Raw genomic sequence first — 21391 nt, 5'->3', positions numbered from 1 at the left:
TGTATGAAAACTCAGGTAATGGTAAATAATTATCCCATCCGTTCCCAAAACCAATGACACATGCTCGCAACATGTCTTCAAAAGTCTGAATAGTCCTTTCGCTCTGGCCATCGGTCTGGGGGTGATATGCTGTACTCATATCTAAATGAGTCCCCATCGCTTTCTGTAATGATTGCCAAAATCTGGAAGTAAATCTGCTGTCGCGATCGGATATAATAGATATAGGCACTCCATGCCTAGAGACGATTTCCTTAATGTAAATCTGAGCCAACTTCTCCATTTTATCAGTTTCTCTTATCGGTAAGAAGTGTGTTGACTTAGTGAGATGATCCATAATAACCCAAATAGTATCGTGACCTCCTGTCGTTCTCGGCAGTTTCGTGATGAAGTCCATTGTAATACCTTCCCACTTCCACTGGGGAATCTCTGGTTGAGTTAGTAACCCCGATGGCTTCTGATGTTCGGCCTTGACTTTAGCGCAAGTCAAGCACTTCCCGACATAGGTAGCAATGTCGGCTTTCAAATTCGGCCACCAATAAAACGCCTTCAAATCTTGGTACATTTTATCTGATCCCGGATGAATTGAGTATCTCGACTTGTGTGCTTCCTCCAACACTAGTTCTCTCAATCCACCAAATTTTGGTACCCAAATTCGATTAGCAAAGTACCGTGTTCCGTCCTCCTTGATGTCAAATTTCTTATCCATCCCTTTGAGAAATTCAACATCAACATTCTCTTGTTTCATGGCTTCTTGTTGTGCTTCGCGGATTTGTGATGTGAGATTCGTACGTACAACTATGTTAAGTGCTTTAACCCTGAGGGGTTTCTCTCGCTCTTTTCTACTTAAGGCATCTGCCACAACATTCGCCTTGCCCGGATGGTATTGAAGTTCGCAGCTATAATCGTTAAGTAGCTCTATCCAACGTCGTTGTCTCATGTTAAGATGTTTTTGATCAATTATGTGCTGTAGACTCTTATGGTCGGTGAAGACAGTAAATTTGGTTCCAAGCAGGTAGTGTCTCCACATTTTAAGTGCACTTAGAGCTACTTAAATAACTTTGCATACAACTGCTCTTCTCTAAGCACGGTCAATATCGATCGTAGATGCTACTCGTGTTCTTCTCTGTTCTTGGAGTACACCAATATATCATCAATAAACACAATGATGAATTTATCTAGGTATGGCTTACACACACGGTTCATGAGGTCCATAAACAATGCCGGTGCGTTCGTCAAACCAAACGACATTACTGTAAACTCATAATGTCCATAACGTGTTCTAAACGCTGTCTTCGGGACATCAGCTTCTTTGACTCTCAATTGGTGATACCCGGATCTCAAATCAATCTTCGAATAACAACTGGATCCCTGTAGCTAATCAAATAAGTCATCAATCCTCGGTAGCAGATACCGATTCTTGATTGTCAACTTGTTCAATTCTCTATAGTCGATACACAATCTCATCGACCCATCCTTCTTCTTAACAAACAAGACTGGAGCTCCAACTCGGAAATTCATGGCTATGTGACCCACCTTCTAGTACCGGTCGCAAATTAGGGCATTACAACTCTGATGTTCTTCACCACGGGAAGCTCTTGTAGTTCTAAAGGTGCAAGTCCGTATATCGTACGCGTAACGGGTGCAGCTGCTGGCACCAAATCAATCCGAAATTTGACTTCACGGAGGGGTAGACGTGTAACCTCAGGACAATCTCTAATAGTTGGGAAATATTCGGGTCTCTTAAATGTCGGCTCATCTTTACTCACATGTGCCAGAATTGCGAGACATTCTCATCTCCTGTACTTCTGGACCTTCGAGTAATTAGTGTAACATGACGGTGTACCGATCTCTTCTTCGTACACTATTATTGTCGATGAAAGAAATTCGAATAGTCTTCTGGTCATAGCTGCCTCGGTTGTATTGTCAGATAACCAGTTTGTTTCAACCACTAAGTTAAAACTTCCCATTTAGTAGTTTTATAGAGTACACGTTGTCTAAGAAAGGTACATGTTTATAAAAATCGTGACCAATTTCTCTAGCGTTAAAGCTTCTCTCAGCACCGGTGTTGATAGCATATATAAACATTATGGTTGATGAGCGAGAACGTGATGGTTTTCATGGAAAACGAAGATGAACAAGGTGTAATAGCAACTCAAACAAAATCTGATATTTAATCGAAAAGGGCTGGTACAAACTTCCAGATGGGTGTGTCTCGTAGGAACAGATGAAGTGTAGTTCGCGTCGATGCGTTCAAAGTTGGTTGGTAATGTTTGTGGGTATAACGAAAATGATTGCCGCTTAAGAAAAGTACGTTGGGGCAGAATGAGAAAGGATATATTGACAAGTAGTATTACTAGTAGTAATGAGTGATGGGGTTAGCGATAAGTAGCGATGGATGGTGATAAGCAGTGATGATAGCGGTGGCGAATAAGTTATTAGATAGCGTGCTCGCATCATGAGTATATATACATGTATACTAACGCACCCAATATGGCATAATAGTTATCAATCGGTAGGCTCGTGTTGGGAAACAAAATCATGATCGGCGGGTGACTGAATGATAGGTAAGTTGGAAATCGAGTGGACAATATCTACTACGTATTGTGCGGGCTGTTACCAGGAATCCTCCTCTAAAGACGTATCAGAATTGAGTTGTGATGCACAGTAGTGAATAGTAAAGCGTGGATGTGTTAATGGTGATGAGTAGTGCTTGGTAGTGGTAAATAGTAATGATTAGTATTGAGTAGTAGCAAGTAGCAAGGGGTAATAGTAAGTAGTATTTAGTAATGACAAGAAGTGAGAAGTAGTGATCAGTCGTGACTAGCAGTCAGAGGCAGCGTGGAGTAGTAGTTAGCAGCAATAAACAGTACTGAGTAGTGGCATGAGATGACGAGTATGTTTAAGTAGTGTCTTTGTAGTGACGGGTGGTGATTGGTGGTGGCAGGAAGTGTCGAGCGGTGAGGAGTGGTGTCATGCTTACAAGTTACTTATAAGTTATAATAACAATTAGTTTGCACAGTGTAAGTCTCTACTCATATTTAAGGTTATACAGTTTGTGTTCACAACGGTGTTTATCCAAGTAACCTACTTGACTCGCTCCCAATTCCTTATGTTGCGATGTCGGAACTTCTATATGAGTCACCGTAATGTAATCCCGGTCATTACATTACGCTATCTTACATATCCATTCGACATCACTCCATAAGTTCAAGATAGCGTAGTCAACTTAATTTAGTTAAATCTGGCTTCGTGTGTACGTATGTGTTTCGTGATATAGTATATTTAGTCCAAGTCCATGTTGTATGGTATAAGGCATATATGTATGTGGTGTAATGTGTAGCCCTACATGTAGCATTGTGAAGCAAATAGTGCATGTATGGTGTATAAAAGTCATCCAAGACACACAGCTATAGACTAGACTTCACTAATGCGCCCTACGATTTGACACACTAATGTATCCTAGTTCCCTATAGCCAAAGCTCTGATACCAAATGTAACACCCCATCAAATCCCTTTAACGGAATGTTAACTCTGGTCCCAGTGCTTGGCTTGACTTCTACGTAACAGCAATATTCTACAGCGGAAGCGATTAATACCTGAGAATAAAACACGCAAAACGGGTCAACAATAATGTTGAGTGAATCTACAGGTTTTAGGTAAACAATACAGTATGTTTAAGAAATAACATTTCGAAAACGTTTACTAGTGAAAGACCACCAAAGTTTAATGTTAAAGTTTTTAGACAACACCGTTTCTCGTTTCAAAAGTTTGTTGACACTACCATGTCAAATTTCAATCATTTGTAGACAACACCCTGTCAAGTTTTATCTCATTTGCTCGTAAACCACAGTTTAAATATCGTTGTATAGTATCTAAAAAACAGTTATCAGAAAAATAGTTTAATTTCCTTGACCACGAGATTCTATCGCTGCATACACCGAGCACCTGAATACTAGTATTAACCCGAGTATAGAAGCCACTATACCCGCCCTTACCTCCTAAAATGTTATACACTTGTTCAAATGTATTTAATGTTCAAAATAAATGCACCACTGCTTTTATAGTAGGTGAGGTTGTCAACCTAATGGATCCGTCCATCTAAATTGTACTTACACCGATGGTATTAAAAGTATTCAAGCTAGAGGCTTTCTGAATAAAACTCAGTATGCATATGTGTAGTACTCATGTCAATATAAAAGTATTTAAAAATGTAAATATAACAGCGTGTATTCTCATACCTGAAAACATGTAAAAAGCGGGACTGTAGACTCACCTTTGAATAAGCTCGGAATGAAAGACAAACGACTTGTAAGGTTTAGACCCGAGTAATGTAACCTAAGTATATGTATTTAGGTTGGTCAATATATGTATCTTATATAAGTGTGGTTTCATAGTGTACATTGTCTTATTGCTCGACTCGACGCGTTTCAAAGTAAAAGTCAACTATATCATGCAAGTCAAACAAAGTCAACCGAAGTCAAACCGAAAGTCAAACTTGGTCAAGGTAGTCAACTAAAGTCAACATCAGTAGGTTCATGTCAAATATTGGTCAACATGTCAAACCTAAGTCAAACAATACGTTTTAGGTCATGAATGATCATTTTCACAATTCCAGTTTATCGTCATGCACAAAATTTATGAACACGTAGCATACTTAGCACATAATCTCATAGTACAAAATTCACGTAAATATGAAAAACTCCAGATCATAAATATACTTAAAATCGATTCCAAAAATTCTGGCTAGGGACTGATACGATAATTAAAAGTTAGGAATCAGAAGGGATACATTTGGGGTTTGCCAAGTCAGTTTCTGACCGTGCACTGATTTCATTTTGGCTATAACCGGAGTTTGGAACATGAAATTGATACAAGACCAGTGGCCATAGTTCAAGGACAAATCAAAGTAACACATATAAAAAATCTAGCAACTTTTGTTTAGCCAATTGGTACAGTTTATTCGTGAAATTTGAACATTCAATTTTCAGCTCAAATCAGAATTCACATAAAGTATAGCTCTATTGTGCCCAATGCATAAGGTTTCAGAGATTTACATAAACTAAAAATAAGTCACATATCATGTTAAGTTTCATTTACCATAAGCATACATTCTCAAACAATTCACATAATCCACAGAGTACAAAACCGTGATCAATTTACAGATTCGATTCTCATTTAGTTAGTCACATTTACATACGATTATCCGAAGATCTAGATACAATTAGCCTATGATATCCACATGAAAGATGAAGTACTTTTTGTATAATTTTCAAATATGCAAAGCTTTAATCACATAAGTTAACACATTTTATCATACAAGGTTATTTTCATGCAAGTGCTGTATGAAACTACATTTACACTAATTCTAGTATATCTCGGGCTATACATAAGCAAACGACATGATATCCTAGTCTAACTTGAGTGTTTTTAAATTATATTTCCAGTGGTATAAGTTTCACATGCCAATTCGTGGTCATTCAATTCCAGATTTCTGATTACACAACTTAAATCACAACGTTAATTCAATTGGCATAACTACAGCATACGGAAACGAAATTAGGTGATTCCAAAGCCTAAACTCAATAGTTTTTCACAAGGAATCTGATTATAACATAATATCATACATTTGAAAAATCAAAATTTACTGATCACATAATAAACAATTCGGTTTTCGCATTAAACAATCACAACGAGCAATTTATCGCATCTAGTATTCATCAAACATCAAGACTTGAGCAATAGACAACCTAATACATGAAACCTTAAAAAAAAATCTGATTTTAAAGATTAGGGTTTATGTAAATATACCTTTGATCACAAAATTAAATACACCAATGCGTAGAGGATGACACGAATTGCGATCTTTGTTTTCAAGACTTAAGCTAAAAATCAAAATTGATGGATGTTGTGTTAGGGCTGTTGATCGACGAGCAGAAGGAGAAGAGAGGGAAGAGCTGCGTGTTTTTTTTTTTCCTTTCTTAATTAGGTTATGGGATTAAATTTTTGCTCCAGGGATCTTTTAATTAGCTTAACTAGGGCCTAAGTAAACTAATACATGGACTAATTAAATCCCTAACGGCCCAACAAATAAAATAAAAGAGTGTGGGGTGGCAATCGGCCGAATGGGCGCCATGGGGTATCCCCGGGCTCTTGTTTTGCAATTCCGTGTAATCGTGGTCCGTTTTAAGTGCCGTTTAGTCGTACCGAAGGCCCGGAACGCTAACCCGATCGTTAAACGCAACCAATTGTTTAATTTAATAAAAATTCAATAAATTAAATATTTTAAAAAGTTAATAATTAATAAAATTAATTATTAAAATAAACCCGAGCGTTTTGTTGCTCAAAAAGCTATGATCAAATTCATATCGTTTTTATCATATTTCATTATCCGAAATATTTATTTGAATTAATATCAACCCATATTAATTATTAAAACCCTCCGAAGATCAAGTACGCATTTAATACACGTAAACACATAAAAGTTAGATAATCGCCGTTAAATAAACTAACGGAAGGTTAACGGAATTAACGGAAAAATCAGGGTTGTTACAACGAGACTCTATGCTGCTTACCAAACAGGCAATGATTGCAAGAATTTAGTGCAGCGTCCTTGTATACATTGATAAGCTCTTTCTTTATTAGGGTAGACAACCCTTTTTCACTCATGTGACCGAGTCTCTGGTGCCATAAATTTTGTGACACCTCTTTTTCTGCAACATTAAGGCCGTCTGTACAGATCTTCACATGAGTTTTGTATAGTCTGCCACAAATGTGTCCTCGAGCGACTATCATAGCGCCTCTTGACAATTTCCATGTGCCTCTACTGAAATGACTATCATAGCCCTGTTTGTCAAGAGCTACTCCAGAAAGTAGATTCAGCCGAAGATCTGGCACATGGCGGACATCCTTCAGAGTGATTGTGCTCCCGGAACTTGTCTTTATCATGACATCACCAATTCCGACAATCTCAGCGGAACTGGAATTTCCCATTTTCACAACTCCAAAGTCACCAGCTTTGTATATTGTGAAGTATTCATTGTATGGAGTCGCGTGGTAGGATGCTTCAGTATCTACCACCCATTCCGTGTCTTCTCTTCGTGAGACGTGAAGGCATGCCTCATCATGGGTTGAACAACAAGCTACATCACCAGTGATAGTAACTAATGTTTCTCCACCTTTATTCTTTGATTGCGAACTGCTCTGACTTTGTTCTTCTTTCAATCTGTAGCAGTTCTTCTTCATATGCCTCTCTAATCCACAATGATAGCATTTATATATTGATTTTCTGCTATCAGAGGACCTGCCCCTGCTCTTACTTCTGCCTCTCCATTTATTTTTGCTACTTATTTGTTGTCTCTCCCGATTCTCTGTGACAAAGGCATGGGTCTGATCTGTGCCCATGTCCTTTCTCCTTGCCTCTTCACTGAATAGGGCATCCTTGACCATTGACATGGTAAGTTTGCCCTTCGGGGCTGAGTTGCTGAGTGTTACTACCAGCGTTTCCCAACTATCGGGAAGAGAACTAAGTAGCAGTAGCGCCTGAACTTCATCGCCAAGCGGCATCTCTACAGACGATAACTGGTTGACCAAGCTCCGGAACTCAATGGTATGCTCGACAACTGAAGTTCCACTTTTAAGCTTCATGTTGACTAAACGCCTCATCAACAGGGCTTTATTCCGAGAAGTCTTGGCCTGGTACATGTCCTCCAACTTTTTCCAGAGAACATATGCGTCTGTCTCTTGTGCAACATGGTGGAAGACACTATGATCAATCCATTGACGGATTTGACCAATAGTTTTTCGGTTTAACTTCTTCCACTCTTTCTCTTTGGCGGAATCAGGATTTGTACCCTTTAATTCAATAGGGTCAAACAAATCCTTACAGCTGAGGAGATCTTCCATCCGAGGTTTCCACAGCGTGTAGTTGGTGGCAGTGAGCATAATCATGGCTCCGGAAGATGATCCTGACTCTTCCGTGGACATTATCACCTTACAAATAACTTTTCAACACAAACGGGGTTGAAAACTTCAGAAAACTCAAACACTCGACCAACGCCTCTAACCTGGCTCTGATACCACTTGTTGTGATTAAGAGGGGATTGACTGGACGTTGGTACACACAAATTTGAGAGAAAATAACTCTATTACTCACAAGAATAGATTACAGAGTATTACAGAACTCAAAAAACAAAAAACACTCTCAAACTAACACACTAGGAATCTCACCACTATCTAGGATGTATTCACTCTTGGTTAGGATTACACTTAAACTCACACACACTAACTAGGTGTGATTACACTTTTCTGAATGATTTACAAATGAGGCTTACACCTCTATTTATAAGGAAACTTTGAGGAGGTGGAAGGTGTGAACGCAGATTGGTGTGAACGCAGAAAAGGGTGGCTAGCCGTAATCGTTTCCAATTTGAATATTTCTATATGAGTTGTCAAACAAGTGGCTAGCCGTAATTGTTTCCAACTTTGCGTCTTCAACCGGCTTCTTTGAATATCTAGAAAAATCTAGATTACGGCTAGAATGGAAACATCTAGATGACGACATCTAGAAGATACGGCTGGAAATCATCAATGAGTAGACGAGAAAGAAAGGATTTATCGGAGCAACCCCTGGTTCCAGACCCATGAGTCAACTTTATCGTATGAGCATTCAGTACATGTATCAGTCTATGGAAGAGTGAAAGGGTCATCACTATTGAGGATCTCCCTCATAATCTTAGATAGGTCGTCTGTGGGTCTGCCGCGGTAGGCGACTGAACGCCATGTGGTTAGCTGAAGCAGACAATTTGAGTACCTAGCAGCTACGGGGCAGCCCTCTGAGGAACTTTTGCGTTGGTCAAATAGACTCACTTAAATTGATGGGTTATGGGTCAAAACACCACCTTTTAACATGTTAATTCTTGAATACACAATGTCAAATTGTATGGTTTACATGTTAACATGTTAATGTAAAGAACAATATATGGTCTCTTGGTATTTGCTTTTTATGCGAGTAAATGGTTAAGTTGTGTCAAATAGTGACTTCTTTGTTAAAGGTATCCTGTCCATATGGGACCCAAAAGTCTTTTTCAAGGAGCAGATATGGTGTGGGGATCACTACGTCATTGTTAAAGGTAGATGTACTCATGTTGATGGTGTTTTTTTTATCATTAACATTTATGGTCCACAAGATTTAGGGGAGAAGAATCGTCTATGGAATTTTCTAGCTGATTTCAAAGAAAGAAATGATGGGTATTATATCATGTTTGGAGATTTTAACGAAGTCAGAGAAGAAGCGGACAGATTTGGAACGAATTTTAATGCTATTGGGGCTCAACATTTTAACGATTTTATTAATAATGTTGGTTTGATTGATGTGCCGTTAGGTGGGAGGAGATACACATGGATGAACAAATCGGGCACAAAAATGAGCTTGATCGATAGATTTTTAGTCACACCTAATGTTGCAGATATTCTTCCTGAGGTAAAACTCGAAGCTTTTAACCGTGCTTGGTCTGACCATGTTCCATTGTTTTTTCATGTTGATAACAGAGACTTTGGGCCGATACCTTTCAAGGTATTTAGTTCCTGGTTTCAACGAGATGATTTCAAAGGGTTTGTGGAGAAGGCGTGGTTAGATGATGACATGAATGTTCCTTTTTATGACAAAATGCGCAGATTAAAACAGAAGATCAAATCATGGGTGATTAATAATAAACAACGGGAGAAGAGCTGTTTGACTAGGTTAAGGGACAGGATACATGAGATTGAGATTAAGATCGAAAACTCTTGTGCCTCTCTTGAGGAGTTAGGCGAGAGGACAAAGAGTTATATGGAGATCGAGGAGATTGCTCGATATGAGGAGATGGATGCACAACAGAAAGCAAAGATTAACTGGGATATCGAAGGTGATGAGAATTCCAAGTTTTTTCATGGAATTATTAATAAAAAGAGACAGCATAGACAAGTTAATGGAATCCACATTGATGGTGTTTGGATATCTAATCCAACTGATATTAAGGCCGCATTCTATAAATTCTATGCTAATCAATTCGATGCAGACACAAATGAAGTATTTATACCAAACATTACTCCTCCGAGATGCCTAAATTCGAATGATAGGGAGTGGTTAGATAGAGAAATAACGGAGGAAGAAATAAAGATAGCGGTTTGGGAGTGCGGTAATCATAAGGCTCCGGGACCGGATGGCTTTTCTTTCTTTTTCCTCAAATCATTTTGGGATTTAATGAAGAGTGATGTGGTGCGTGCAGTCAAAATGGCCTTTGATTCGAATTGTCTGAATAAAGGAGCATTGTCGGCCTTCATTGCCTTGATCCCAAAGGTGTCGAAACCAATTGTTATTAAGGATTTTAGACCCATTTCTTTAATCGGTATGCTTTATAAGATTATTGCAAAGGTGCTTGAACATAGATTGTCCCGAGTTATAAATAAGATAATCAGCGATGTCCAATCGGCGTTCATAACAGGGCGTCAGATTTTAGATGGGCCTCTAATCTTGAGTGAAGTTATCGAATGGTATAAAAGGAAGAATCGGAAACTCATGATATTCAAAGTTGACTTCGAAAAAGCGTACGATTCGGTTAATTGGAAATTTTTGGATTATATGATGATGCGAATGGGTTTTGGTTCGAAATGGAGAACGTGGATCAAAATGTGCCTTAATTCAGCGAGGTCTTCGGTCCTGATAAACGGTAGTCCGACTGAGGAGTTTCCTATCAGAAAGGGACTTCGCCAGGGTGATCCTTTAAGTCCTTTTCTTTTTTTGATTGTGATGGAAGGACTACATTTTATGCTGGAAGAAGGCGTCGACTCGGGGTTGTTTCAAGGAGCATCAGTTGGTGCAGCTAACTTTAATGTTTCACATCTTTTTTATGCAGATGATGTAGTGATCGTATCGGAGTGGAACTCAATGAACATGTCGAACATTGTCCAGATTTTGAATGTTTTTTATCGTGCATCGGGGTTGAAGATCAACATGGAGAAATCAAATGTTTACGGAATAGGTGTTATTCCTTCGGAACTGGAAATTATGGCAACACAAACAGGTTGTTTAGCGGGCAATCTACCGTTCAAGTATTTGGGCTTACCTTTAGGCGCAAACATGAATTCATTGCATAATTGGGCTGAGTTAACAGCTAGGTTCGAAAAAAAGTTGTCATCATGGAAGGCGAATTTGTTGTCTTCTGGAGGTAGGTTGACACTCATAAAAGCTGTATTGGGAGGATTAGGCATTTATTTACTGTCCTTATTTAAGTGCCCTTCAGGGGTTTTAAAATGTCTAGAAAGTAGTCGAATGAGATTTTTTTGGGGCGGAGATTCAGGGAACTCAAAAATGGCATGGGTCAGGTGGGAGCAAATTCTTGCTCAACATGAAAAGGGAGGTCTAAACATTGGGAGTTTGAAAGCTTTCAATATGGCTCTTTTGTTAAAATGGAAATGGCGATTTTTGAATAAACCTGATATGTTATGGACACGGGCTATTAAAGAGATTTATGGTCGTGAAGGTATTGGCACGAATCACAGGCTACATAAGTCAAGCGTCTGGGGAAACATTGTTTCATCATGGAGTTGTTTGAATGACAAGAACATCATTCGTCATGACGTTTTTAAGAAGAAAGTTGGCAACGGTTTGAATTCAAGATTTTGGAAAGACGTGTGGGTTGGAGATACTTCGTTGGCTATGAGGTACAATCGTATTTTTAAACTTGATGCTAATGATGACTGCTTAGTTGCGGACAGGTTCGTTAATGGTGATTGGCAATGGAATTGGATTCGTCCGTTGCGGTCATGTCGACATCTTGCTGAAGTTGAAGATTTGTTGACTACTGTTTCGCATTTAGTGCTAACCGAACAGGAAGATACATGGGTTTGCTCATTAACGACTGATGGGTGCTACAAAGTTTGTACAGGTAGAAAGATTTTTGATGACATTACGTTACCAACGGCTCAGGTGGCGACTAAATGGGTATCAATTCTACCGCGCAAAGTCAATATTTTTCTGTGGAGGGTGGCTCTCGATAAGCTCCCAACACGTCTCAATTTGTCAAAAAAAGGGTTGGAGATTCAACAAATTAATTGTCCATCTTGCTCTTATGCTATTGAGTCTTTGGATCACACTTTGTTTGGTTGCCCAGTTGCTAAAGAGGTGTGGTCAAGGATTCAAGTGTGGACTAATGTTGGTATTCCTTCGTTCGACTCATGGTTGCTTTGGATAGCTTGGTTGGATGCTTGGTCGTGTTCGAGAAAACAGATGGATCATGCGTACGTCATTGGAGCAGCATATATGTGGATTATGTGGCGGTTCAGAAACGGGATGATTTTCGGTACTCAAAAATTGAAGAAATGTGATCTTTTTGATTCTATATGTAATTTTTCATTTTCTTGGATTAGATATAGAAGCAAATGTAATTTATCTAGGACCGTTTGGTTTCATAATCCTCTGTAACTCTTTGTTTTGTGCGCCTCTTCTAGCGACTTGCTAGGTTGAGGTTGTTTATAAAATGGCTGTTCGAAAAAAAAAAAATAGTGACTTCTTTGATTTAATATAACAAATATATAATTAAATATAAACATTACAATCATACAATCTCATCGTATATAAATAAAAAATAGCTCAATCCTATTACAACACATAATCGGCCTCTCAAGTTAACAACCTAGAAACTAGCGGTAGTAGAAGCCCATGACACTACAAATAAAACAAATGCTAGAAAATGTAGCGGTGCTCGTGAATCGCTTCCATTTGGTGTCGGACCATCTGTTTTTGACCCGGATCCTGTAATCACATAAAATAATTATAATCTTGTTATAAGTTTTTTTTATTTTTTAGTTATTTTTCAAGGTTACTTTGGCATACCTGATGGAGTATTTGATTCACTCGGGCTTTGTGGCAGTATTTCGGGTTCTGATGATCCATCGGGAGAAGCAGCGGGGCTTGGCGTAGAAGTAGCAGGTGGCCCGTTTGCGGCTTCATATGCAAAACAGCAACAAACCCAAATTTACTAAAAACTCATAACCTGATAAGTTCATTTATGTGACAATTTCGACTCATTTACTTATAAAGAATTTTTAAGATAAATTTCATCTTAAAAACGCGGAAAACGTCATTGGCATAAAAGGAAATGTGGATATGAAATGTTTATAAGCACAAAATAAGTGCTAGTGGGTCAAATGAACCCGACCCGTTTTGACCAACACTTTAATTACCCCCGTTGACTCAAACATGTTTGGCCTGTTATCCACCTTTTCTTTGGTGCAACAAACACACACCCATTTTTGTTCACGAGGACACGAGGGAGTCGAACTTATATCCTCAAGGTTAATGAGACCCCTTGATACCGTTGGGTCAGAAGCCCTTTGGTCGTTATCCAAGATGTTTGACCCGCCCATTTTGTCACTTCTATTCATAAACAAACATAACAACTCAATAAATGCTATAATATCTTACCATTGCATTGGCTGGCAGGTGGAGTCTGAACATTACAAGCACCAGGAAGTGTTAGAGCCAGGGTTCGGTTAATACTCAAACCGAAATTAATACCGTTCCCGCTCAAAAGTTGGCATAGGCATTGTGGTTGAGCCTGAACAACATTGCCGAGTTGCGAACAACACGAAGGTGAAGGAGTTGATGTATTTCCTGTAATGAAGTTTAGGCAAGGAGACATGCTCATGAGGGCACTGGTGCACCCTGATTGACCCATGGCTCCACCACAAACCGAGACAATTAGGACCATGGCTAGAACCAATTTGTAAGCCATTTTATTGACACTTTTTTTCTTGTTGATTTTGATAAAAGTATTGTTGGGACTTTTAAGTGCAGATCTGTTAGAAATGTGGAAAGTTATATATAGTGCGTCACATATGGAAAATGACAATTTTTATCGATTTATATGGCTGACCAACTCCATAGAAACAATATAATACTATGCTGACTAATAAGAAGTTTATGCTCTATTATGAGTTCTATAATGAAATGATATACCTTGATTACACACCATTTATTCTATAAATAAATTGAAGTAAAGCTATTACAAGCTTTCAAAAATATAGAAGATCCAATAAGTTTAAATGCATCCCTGACTCTACACAAAATTGTCTAATTTTTAAGTTTTTTTTTCAACGCTCCAATAAGTACGTAAAATACTTTAATAAGTTTTAGTCTAAATGGATAAATGAATAATACTTTTTAGACAACCCCAGAAAGTGAATTATTTTTACTCAGATATATACGGCCTAACTGGGTTATTCAATGATTATTTTTGGCTTTTTTTCAACTCTCTTAAAATATGCTTCTACTGAGGTTTGAATTTTAGATCCAATCACCTAATACTGATTTAATTTACTAGCATTATGGTCAAAGTTTGACTTAATTTGACAAGAATCCCCCAAGCCTTTTTGGTTAAAACAGACCAACCAATATTCACCAAGCAAGTCAAGGTAGTTGAACTCCAATATTTAACCAAAAAAAATGGTAACCTAACCTATAAAAATCCAAAACAACCAACTCCAATATTTTAACTACCCTTTTAACTGTTTCAGTTATTACAGTTAACTCACAAATCAACACCCCGTGCACCGTATCCATGATTGCGGGCTTTACTCTAACCGGAAGCAGGGTCAAAGGAATGAAGGGGCAGGGGTCCCCGAGTGGATTTGTAAAATTTAATGCAAAAATTTTGGATTTTTTCCTTTTGTCCCTGGTGAATTTTTTTAGCCAATAGTCTCTATATTTTGCCCAAAAACTTCCAGAATTTGCCTCCAACCCAAAAGCCCATGACCCAAAAGCAGAAATTTTTTTGTCCCGATTAAAAAAAAAATTCACCTCCAGATTAAAAAAAAATTCACCCTCGGTGAAAAAATTTCTGGTTCCGCCACTGACCGGAAGTAGCGCAAATGGGAAATCGCCACCTGCAAAGAGATGTTCATATTCGATCGCAAACCGTTTAATCCGAAAACTGGAGTTGATGATGAACACCTTTAAACATATCTCTCACATCATCAATACTAAAGTCTAGGAAATTTGTAAAACGTTAAACATTAAAATATTTCACATGTAGAATAGTAGTGTTATCTTACTATCAGTTTGTCCTTCATTAGGGGCATTTTTAACTTTTTATTTTCGTACATTTTTTCAAAAAAAATATTTAGGTGTTTTAATCATAAGAAAAGCATTTGGTTGGCTGATCATATAATATGGGCTGCACTAGGATGAATAATGGGCTTAAATTGTTAATGGGTTTCTAAAGGCCCAATAACCCAGACACTGTCTATATCCTGCCTATCTCCATTCAGCAATCTAACCACTTGTGTAATTCTTATTTTGTATGAATTACTATACTTGTAACCAGGTACGATTTCAGCTTTATTCTTTTTTCACGAAATTTTGTCTCAATTGAACTATATCCTGTTAGTATTTAGGGTTTACGAATCATTAATTTTCATTATCAGTTATAATGATTTTTCTTTTCTCGATTTGTGGTTCGTATTTGAATAATTTCATGTTAGGGTTTAAGGTTTAGGAATCATTTTATTATTATTATAATTGATATTTTTTGAACAGTGAAATGTATTATTTAACTTTATAAGGTGTGGACGTGTGGTGAATGTAGGTAATCATTTGATTGATTTTTTATACCACCGAACTATTGGTTGAGTGGTAAAAAGCCTCAGTTAGTTCTGGACCTGTATCCTTGAAAAAATAGGTGCAAGTTCAGATCCTGAGGGGGGAGTTTTCTCCAAAGGTTGTGCGTATCCTTCACTCTATGCGGGCCAAACAGTTAACCTAAAGCATTCCGGGTACGCTTGCGCGATGGATGCGAGGAGTTTCTTTCTAACGGGTGCATGGGTGGCAAATGAGAGGATTCGATGCCAAAATTGACGTTCTAAAAAAAGTTATTTGATTGATTTTTTTTTTATTGGTGAAATGAGTGCTTGAATTACTGTGTATACTGTGAATTTATCAATTTGATAAGTTTAGTAGAAATAATTTGAAGCAAATTTTATATTTATTGTCTTGATTTTTGATGCTTAATTTATGTTTGTCGGCTGAGTATGTAGTTTCTCATATAGAGGTAAATAAATCGGTTTAATTAAGCCATTGTGTTTTCGCATTGCTGTTTTATTGGTACCGGATATTGTGGGTTAATGTATTATTATCTAGGTGCTTCATAGGTTGATTTTAGTTTTTGTAGTTGTTAGTGTTGTTAATGTTTAATAATTTCTTTGTTTTTGAAATTTATCGTTTCTTTTCATATGCCATGTCCGTGTCAAGCCTTTTTGTGTTTGAAGTTTTGAAAAAACTCACCTGCATAGTCGAAATAGCTTTTAAGATGTATGTACTTTGTTTTATATTATTTGTTGTGAATTTTGTATATCTTGTTTGGAGAAATCATGCTGAAAATTAATGTCTTGAGAATATGACACGATATTTGCTATATGTCTGAGTTGAATAATTTAATGAGGTTGTAGCATGTTTACATTTTATCTGATTTAAGTTTCCCTAGTGGATATTATTTGAAATCAATAGCTTTGTGACATCAAATGATTCCTATTCTGTATATGAATGGACTGTAAACTCTAGAATTACATAGTATTAAGCAACAAAAATTTATTATTATACATTCAATTGTTCTTCTAGATGTGTAGTTTTGTGCAGCGATCTTGTTCCCGTTCAAGTGCTATAGTCTGCACAATTGGTGCAGGTCAATTTCAAATTTACAATGCTGTTCTCAATTCGTATCCAATAGTTTTGGACTAATCTTTGTTTTGAAAATAAAAAATTAACAAAGCATTACACATTTAATGTTGGTTTTTGAGGTCTATGACGGGAACTAGTAAGGATGATCTAGATTAAATGATACTTACGTTTGTGATGAAATTGAGTATCTATTAATGGCCGTTAATAATATATGCATGTTCCATAATAATTAATATAATTTGGATCTTTTTGTTTTTGTTTTGATAGCTTGAATGATGATATATTCTCGAATGTTCTTTGCAGACTGACATATAATGGGGTGGAAGGCAGCTCAGAAGCTCATTCATCACTGGAAAATTTTAAGAGGAGATAATGTAAAAAATAATGTCTCATTTTTCATATTAAATATTTGGGTGATGATATTTCCATCACAGTTTTTGATAAATCCGCCAAATTTGTGCATTAACAGGATGTACTGTACAAATAAGTAATGCACAACTTCGGTGTATTAATAAAATAGAGTGGTGGATTTATCACCGCCCTAAATCTTTGCATTTTAAGGACCTTTTGTTACTGATGTTTAAACTGATTTTTTTTATTATTATAGGTGATGATAATTAGGGGTAAAGATAGGGGTGAAAGTGGAACTGTTAAACGTGTCATTCGCTCTCAAAATCGTGTTATTGTTGAGGGAAAGAACTTGGTATTTATTCTTCTTCACCCCAATTTTTTTAGTTCTTTATTATATGAATCAATGGATTATTGACCTTATCTATGAATTTGTTATAAATGATATTCAATTTGGATTAAATATATTTGCAGGTAAAGAAACATATAAAACAAGGACAAGGTCATGAAGGTGGGATTTTTACAGTTGAAGCTCCTCTGCATGTGTCGAATGTTCAAATTGTTGATCCTGTTACAGGGTATATATTATATTATATATTGCCATAATATAACAGATAATTTATCGCAGTGTCTGATCGTTGCTTTTTTATAATGATTGTCGAAGGTTATTTTTTTATTAATTTTTTTTTAAACAGGCAGCCTTGTAAGGTTGGAATAAGGTATCAGGAAGATGGTACAAAAGTAAGAGTTTCAAGAGGCATAGGAGCATCAGGGTCAATTATACCCCGTCCTGAGATTTTGAAGATAAGGGCTACCCCACGTCCAACAATAGGTAAGCTTATATATGTATATGTATATGTATATGTATATGTTCATGTTTATTTTATTCTGTTTGGATTGGGGTGGCAAAATGAGTGGGTCAGCTGTGGGTAGTGGGTAATAAACACTGTTATCGTGTTACACATGGTTACAAATATTATGTTAATATATTAAAGTAAGTTTATTAAAGAAAATTATATAGGAGTTCCTTTGTAATTGAACACAATTTGTTTGAGTTCTATTTTTTAGTTAAAAACTAGAAAAATTGCCCTCGCTTTGCGTCGGAAGAATGTTTGTTAAATTCGATTGTCAAAAAGAGGGGAAAAATTTGAAGCAAAAGAGAAAAATTGAAGTGGGTGAAAAATGAAGTTGACAAAATAAGAAAATATAAATATAAATATTTTTTATAATAGTAGTAGTAATAATAATAGTAATAGTAGTAATGAAATAGTGGTAGTAGTAGTAATAATATAGTAATAATAATATAATAATAGCAATAGTAATAATAGTAGTAATAAAATGATAGTGATAAAAAAGTTTTGTGTTAATGTGTAAAGAATGTAGTTTTTTGTAGTTGATATGTTCAAAATAAAGAGTTTTGTAATAAATTTTAAGAGTTTAAAAGTTTTGTGTTTGTTTTAGAAGGGGTAAAAAAGTTTTGTGGTTGGTGTTGAAAGAAGTGAGAAGTCTACTATTCATTTGGACTAGCTCAAATAGATATATAGAGATATGTTCAAAATAAAGAGTTTTGTAATAAATTTTAAGAGTTTAAAAGTTTTGTGTTTGTTTTAGAAGGGGTAAAAAAGTTTTGTGGTTGGTGTTGAAAGAAGTGGGAAGTGTACTATTCATTTGGACTAGCTCAAATAGATATATAGAGTAATATATCATTTTGATTAACATTTTTAGCCATTAAAGATGAATGACAACCCAAATCAACCAGTTGGATATATGATTCAGTGACTAATCATATTTCTTGTTCATGTTTAGTTCTAAAGAAGTTAACTTGACACCATTTTTTTACTTCATCAGTATTTTTTAATATATAGTTAATATTTAACCTTGTCATCCTTTTTGGGTACGCAAACTTGTTGTCATATGGCTAGCTCGATTAGAGCAGGATGCATTAACATATTGCAACATTTATTTAAAGTACACATAGTTGCTGACTAATTCAAGATATTAATCTAAAATTAAACTATAGGATTTGACCCAAAACACGAATGATTTCTCAAAAAAGGTTTCACAAAGGGGATGTCAATTATATGACTAAACAGTTGAGTTCGATTAAATAGTTAAGCTCGGATAAACAGTGTTAGGGTCAAAACATTTAATAGCTCGAGTTTAACATAGGAAGGTACACTAAAACTTGATGATTAGCACATATGTGTTTACTGTATTTTGGACTCGATAAGCTAAAGTTTTCTTGAACTCGTACTCAATTTGTGAGCAAAGTTCATACTTAAACTTAATGAAGTTCACTATAAATGCCAAGTCAGTGTTAACACATATTGATTAGATGTTCGATTTTATTCAAGGAACTTATAGCCAATTGCAAAATTTGCTATTCGGGGATTAATCGGTCAGGACTTTGGAAGGTGTGATTGGCAATTCGAGGATTATCTTGGATTAATGGAGTTGTACTTTTTTACATTTAAATAATATATTTCAAAATTATATGTGTAAATATAAAAGAAACCCATAATTTTAAACATAAACTTTAACATAATTGTCTAAATTGTTCATTTTGTTCAAAAACTCTATAAATCAAGTTATAAATTTATGTTAAAATGTTTGACCCTTTTTTACTTTGACCAACTTTAATCAACAAATCCGATTTTGACCCATTAATCGGAACAGACTGTTTTTAAAAAGGAGTTACCGAGGATTAATTGAAAGGAATTTTTTTTTATATTTTTTTACAACAATGCTTATAGCCAATACCATTTGATAGCATTATATCATTTAATATTTTATTCTTTGATGTTTGCAACAGCTGGTCCAAAGGATACTCCTATAGAGCAGGTGCTTGAAAAGACGTACGATTCTAAAACTGGAAAGGGCATGCCAGATCTTTAATTTTAGTCTGAGACTTAACTGCAAACTCTTGAGAGGCTTATTTCGTTTCTTTCTTTATCAGCCATAACTTGTATTGGTTGGGGCGTTTCTTGCTAGTGTCACTTGCCTTTTTGCACTTTTTGAATGAGTAGGACGTGTTTCTTTTTTAGTGGAGTAGTGGTGGTGTTTCTTTTTGCTGTTGGTTAGGAGTGTTGTGATGATGTGTTAAACTATAATTGAGTCAAGTATTAAAAAGGGATAAAAATAATATTTTTAAATTAATAAAAAAATAAAAAAATAAGAGACGTGTGTTTCTTCCCCTTGTCACTTTCGAACTCACACAGGAGACACGCCACCAAGAGCCGCTTTGATACGCCGGCGACCGGCGTTTCTTCCCCTCCAGCTCGGCAAGACATGCCGTGTCTTATCCCCGATACAAGTCTTCTAATGATACTCTTATATCTATGCGCGTTTTTCTATCTTGTTACATGTTAGCCGGAGAAGCAGGCCCTCGCATTTTCTATTTTACAAGCACTATTTCCTGGGAATTTAATTCTGATATTGAATGTTACTTCACCCAAATTCCGATATAAATATATATGCAGTTGTTCTTGAGAAACTATTTCTCAATGTTTTTATTTCTTAGCCACTAATTACAGAACAAAGTAAAGGAATTTATAGCCTTATACAAGAAAATGGATTTATTAATTTACAAAAGTATATTAATCACACAAGATGATGCTTCCTAATGACGTACGTTCCGCCATGACCGTCACGTGAGACGCATGGCGTATTTTCTAGCTGGACAGCTGCTTCGGATGTTAACTTGGCTAACAGTACCGTAAGTCAATCTCACGCGACTCTAAACCAAATTGATCCTACGCTACGCCCCCCGTAGCGTACCCCCATAATGTTGTTGACTTGGTCTGTTCAGCAATTCGCTTATCCGAGAATTTAGGAGAACGTGGAGTAAGTAGTGGGCATGATTAGAGGATTCCAGGAGTTGTAATCATGGATTAGTGGATTGACGGTGGTTATCTTCCATAACCGTCATCTTATGCCTATAAATACTGGCCATAATCAGTCATTAGGGGGTTGATCACACACTTACCACACTAATCATTCTTGTTAGCTCACCTTGGAGGCTCGGCAAAAGTCAATCACCATAACACCCTTCTTACCCATCACGCCTACCGGAGGAACTCCTTCCGAAGGTTAGTCATTTCCCATCACATTCTGCACTCGAGTCAATTTTGGCTTGATCATTTGGCGTCATCCGTAGGACCCGAAAATCGCTCTTTCGAACAAGATGACAGGAGTTTTCAATCCACCACCAACTGCAAATGTTGACAAAGAACCGTATGACCCTTTGAAGCCTAATGACGATAGCACCTATGAAACTCCGAATAACTCCATCAAACGCACCAGATTGCAGTTTGACGGCGATGATAATGAATC

The 21391-nt window shown here is 36.6% G+C and overlaps 2 protein-coding genes across 3 annotated transcripts; one reads left to right on the top strand and one right to left on the bottom strand.

The window, feature by feature from the left end:
* Nucleotides 1-12639: 12639 nt before the first annotated feature.
* On the bottom strand, nucleotides 12640-13794 carry LOC139857855 (non-specific lipid transfer protein GPI-anchored 15-like). Its single transcript, XM_071846698.1, has 3 exons — nucleotides 13463-13794; nucleotides 12872-12982; nucleotides 12640-12790 (listed from the first exon to the last, which is right to left on the bottom strand). Exons 1-3 carry the CDS (start codon nucleotides 13770-13772, stop codon nucleotides 12672-12674), a joined length of 540 nt encoding a protein of 179 aa, XP_071702799.1. The 5' UTR covers nucleotides 13773-13794; the 3' UTR covers nucleotides 12640-12671.
* Nucleotides 13795-15322: 1528 nt separating this feature from the next.
* On the top strand, nucleotides 15323-19971 carry LOC139858227 (uncharacterized). 2 transcript variants are annotated; one of them, XM_071847082.1, is made up of 6 exons: nucleotides 15323-15362; nucleotides 17015-17085; nucleotides 17319-17414; nucleotides 17534-17637; nucleotides 17755-17891; nucleotides 19872-19971. In XM_071847082.1, exons 2-6 carry the CDS (start codon nucleotides 17026-17028, stop codon nucleotides 19952-19954), a joined length of 480 nt encoding a protein of 159 aa, XP_071703183.1. In that variant the 5' UTR covers nucleotides 15323-15362; nucleotides 17015-17025; the 3' UTR covers nucleotides 19955-19971. The 2 variants fall into 2 exon arrangements, with proteins under 2 accessions (XP_071703183.1, XP_071703184.1); XM_071847083.1 differs by lacking the exon at nucleotides 15323-15362 and adding an exon at nucleotides 15459-15810.
* The last annotated feature ends 1420 nt before the right edge of the window (nucleotides 19972-21391 follow it).

Source organism: Rutidosis leptorrhynchoides, chromosome 7 (assembly GCF_046630445.1).
Source record: "Rutidosis leptorrhynchoides isolate AG116_Rl617_1_P2 chromosome 7, CSIRO_AGI_Rlap_v1, whole genome shotgun sequence".
Taxonomy (NCBI): domain Eukaryota; kingdom Viridiplantae; phylum Streptophyta; class Magnoliopsida; order Asterales; family Asteraceae; genus Rutidosis; species Rutidosis leptorrhynchoides.
The sequence above is the reverse complement of the archived record's forward strand: the minus strand, read 5'-3'. Positions and strand labels throughout refer to the sequence as shown.

Excerpts from the sequence above, each read along its gene's own strand:
- LOC139858227 (XM_071847082.1), top strand. The coding sequence starts at position 17,026 with ATGGGGTGGAAGGCAGCTCAGAAGCTCATTCATCACTGGAAAATTTTA. Across the intron at positions 17,086-17,318 it reads AAATTTTAAGAGGAGATAAT|GTGATGATAATTAGGGGTAA; the intron begins GTAAAAAATAAT and ends TTATTATTATAG. Across the intron at positions 17,892-19,871 it reads TACCCCACGTCCAACAATAG|CTGGTCCAAAGGATACTCCT; the intron begins GTAAGCTTATAT and ends TGTTTGCAACAG.
- LOC139857855 (XM_071846698.1), bottom strand. The coding sequence starts at position 13,772 with ATGGCTTACAAATTGGTTCTAGCCATGGTCCTAATTGTCTCGGTTTGT. Across the intron at positions 12,983-13,462 it reads ACCTGCCAGCCAATGCAATG|CCGCAAACGGGCCACCTGCT; the intron begins GTAAGATATTAT and ends TTGCATATGAAG. Across the intron at positions 12,791-12,871 it reads TGAATCAAATACTCCATCAG|GATCCGGGTCAAAAACAGAT; the intron begins GTATGCCAAAGT and ends ATGTGATTACAG.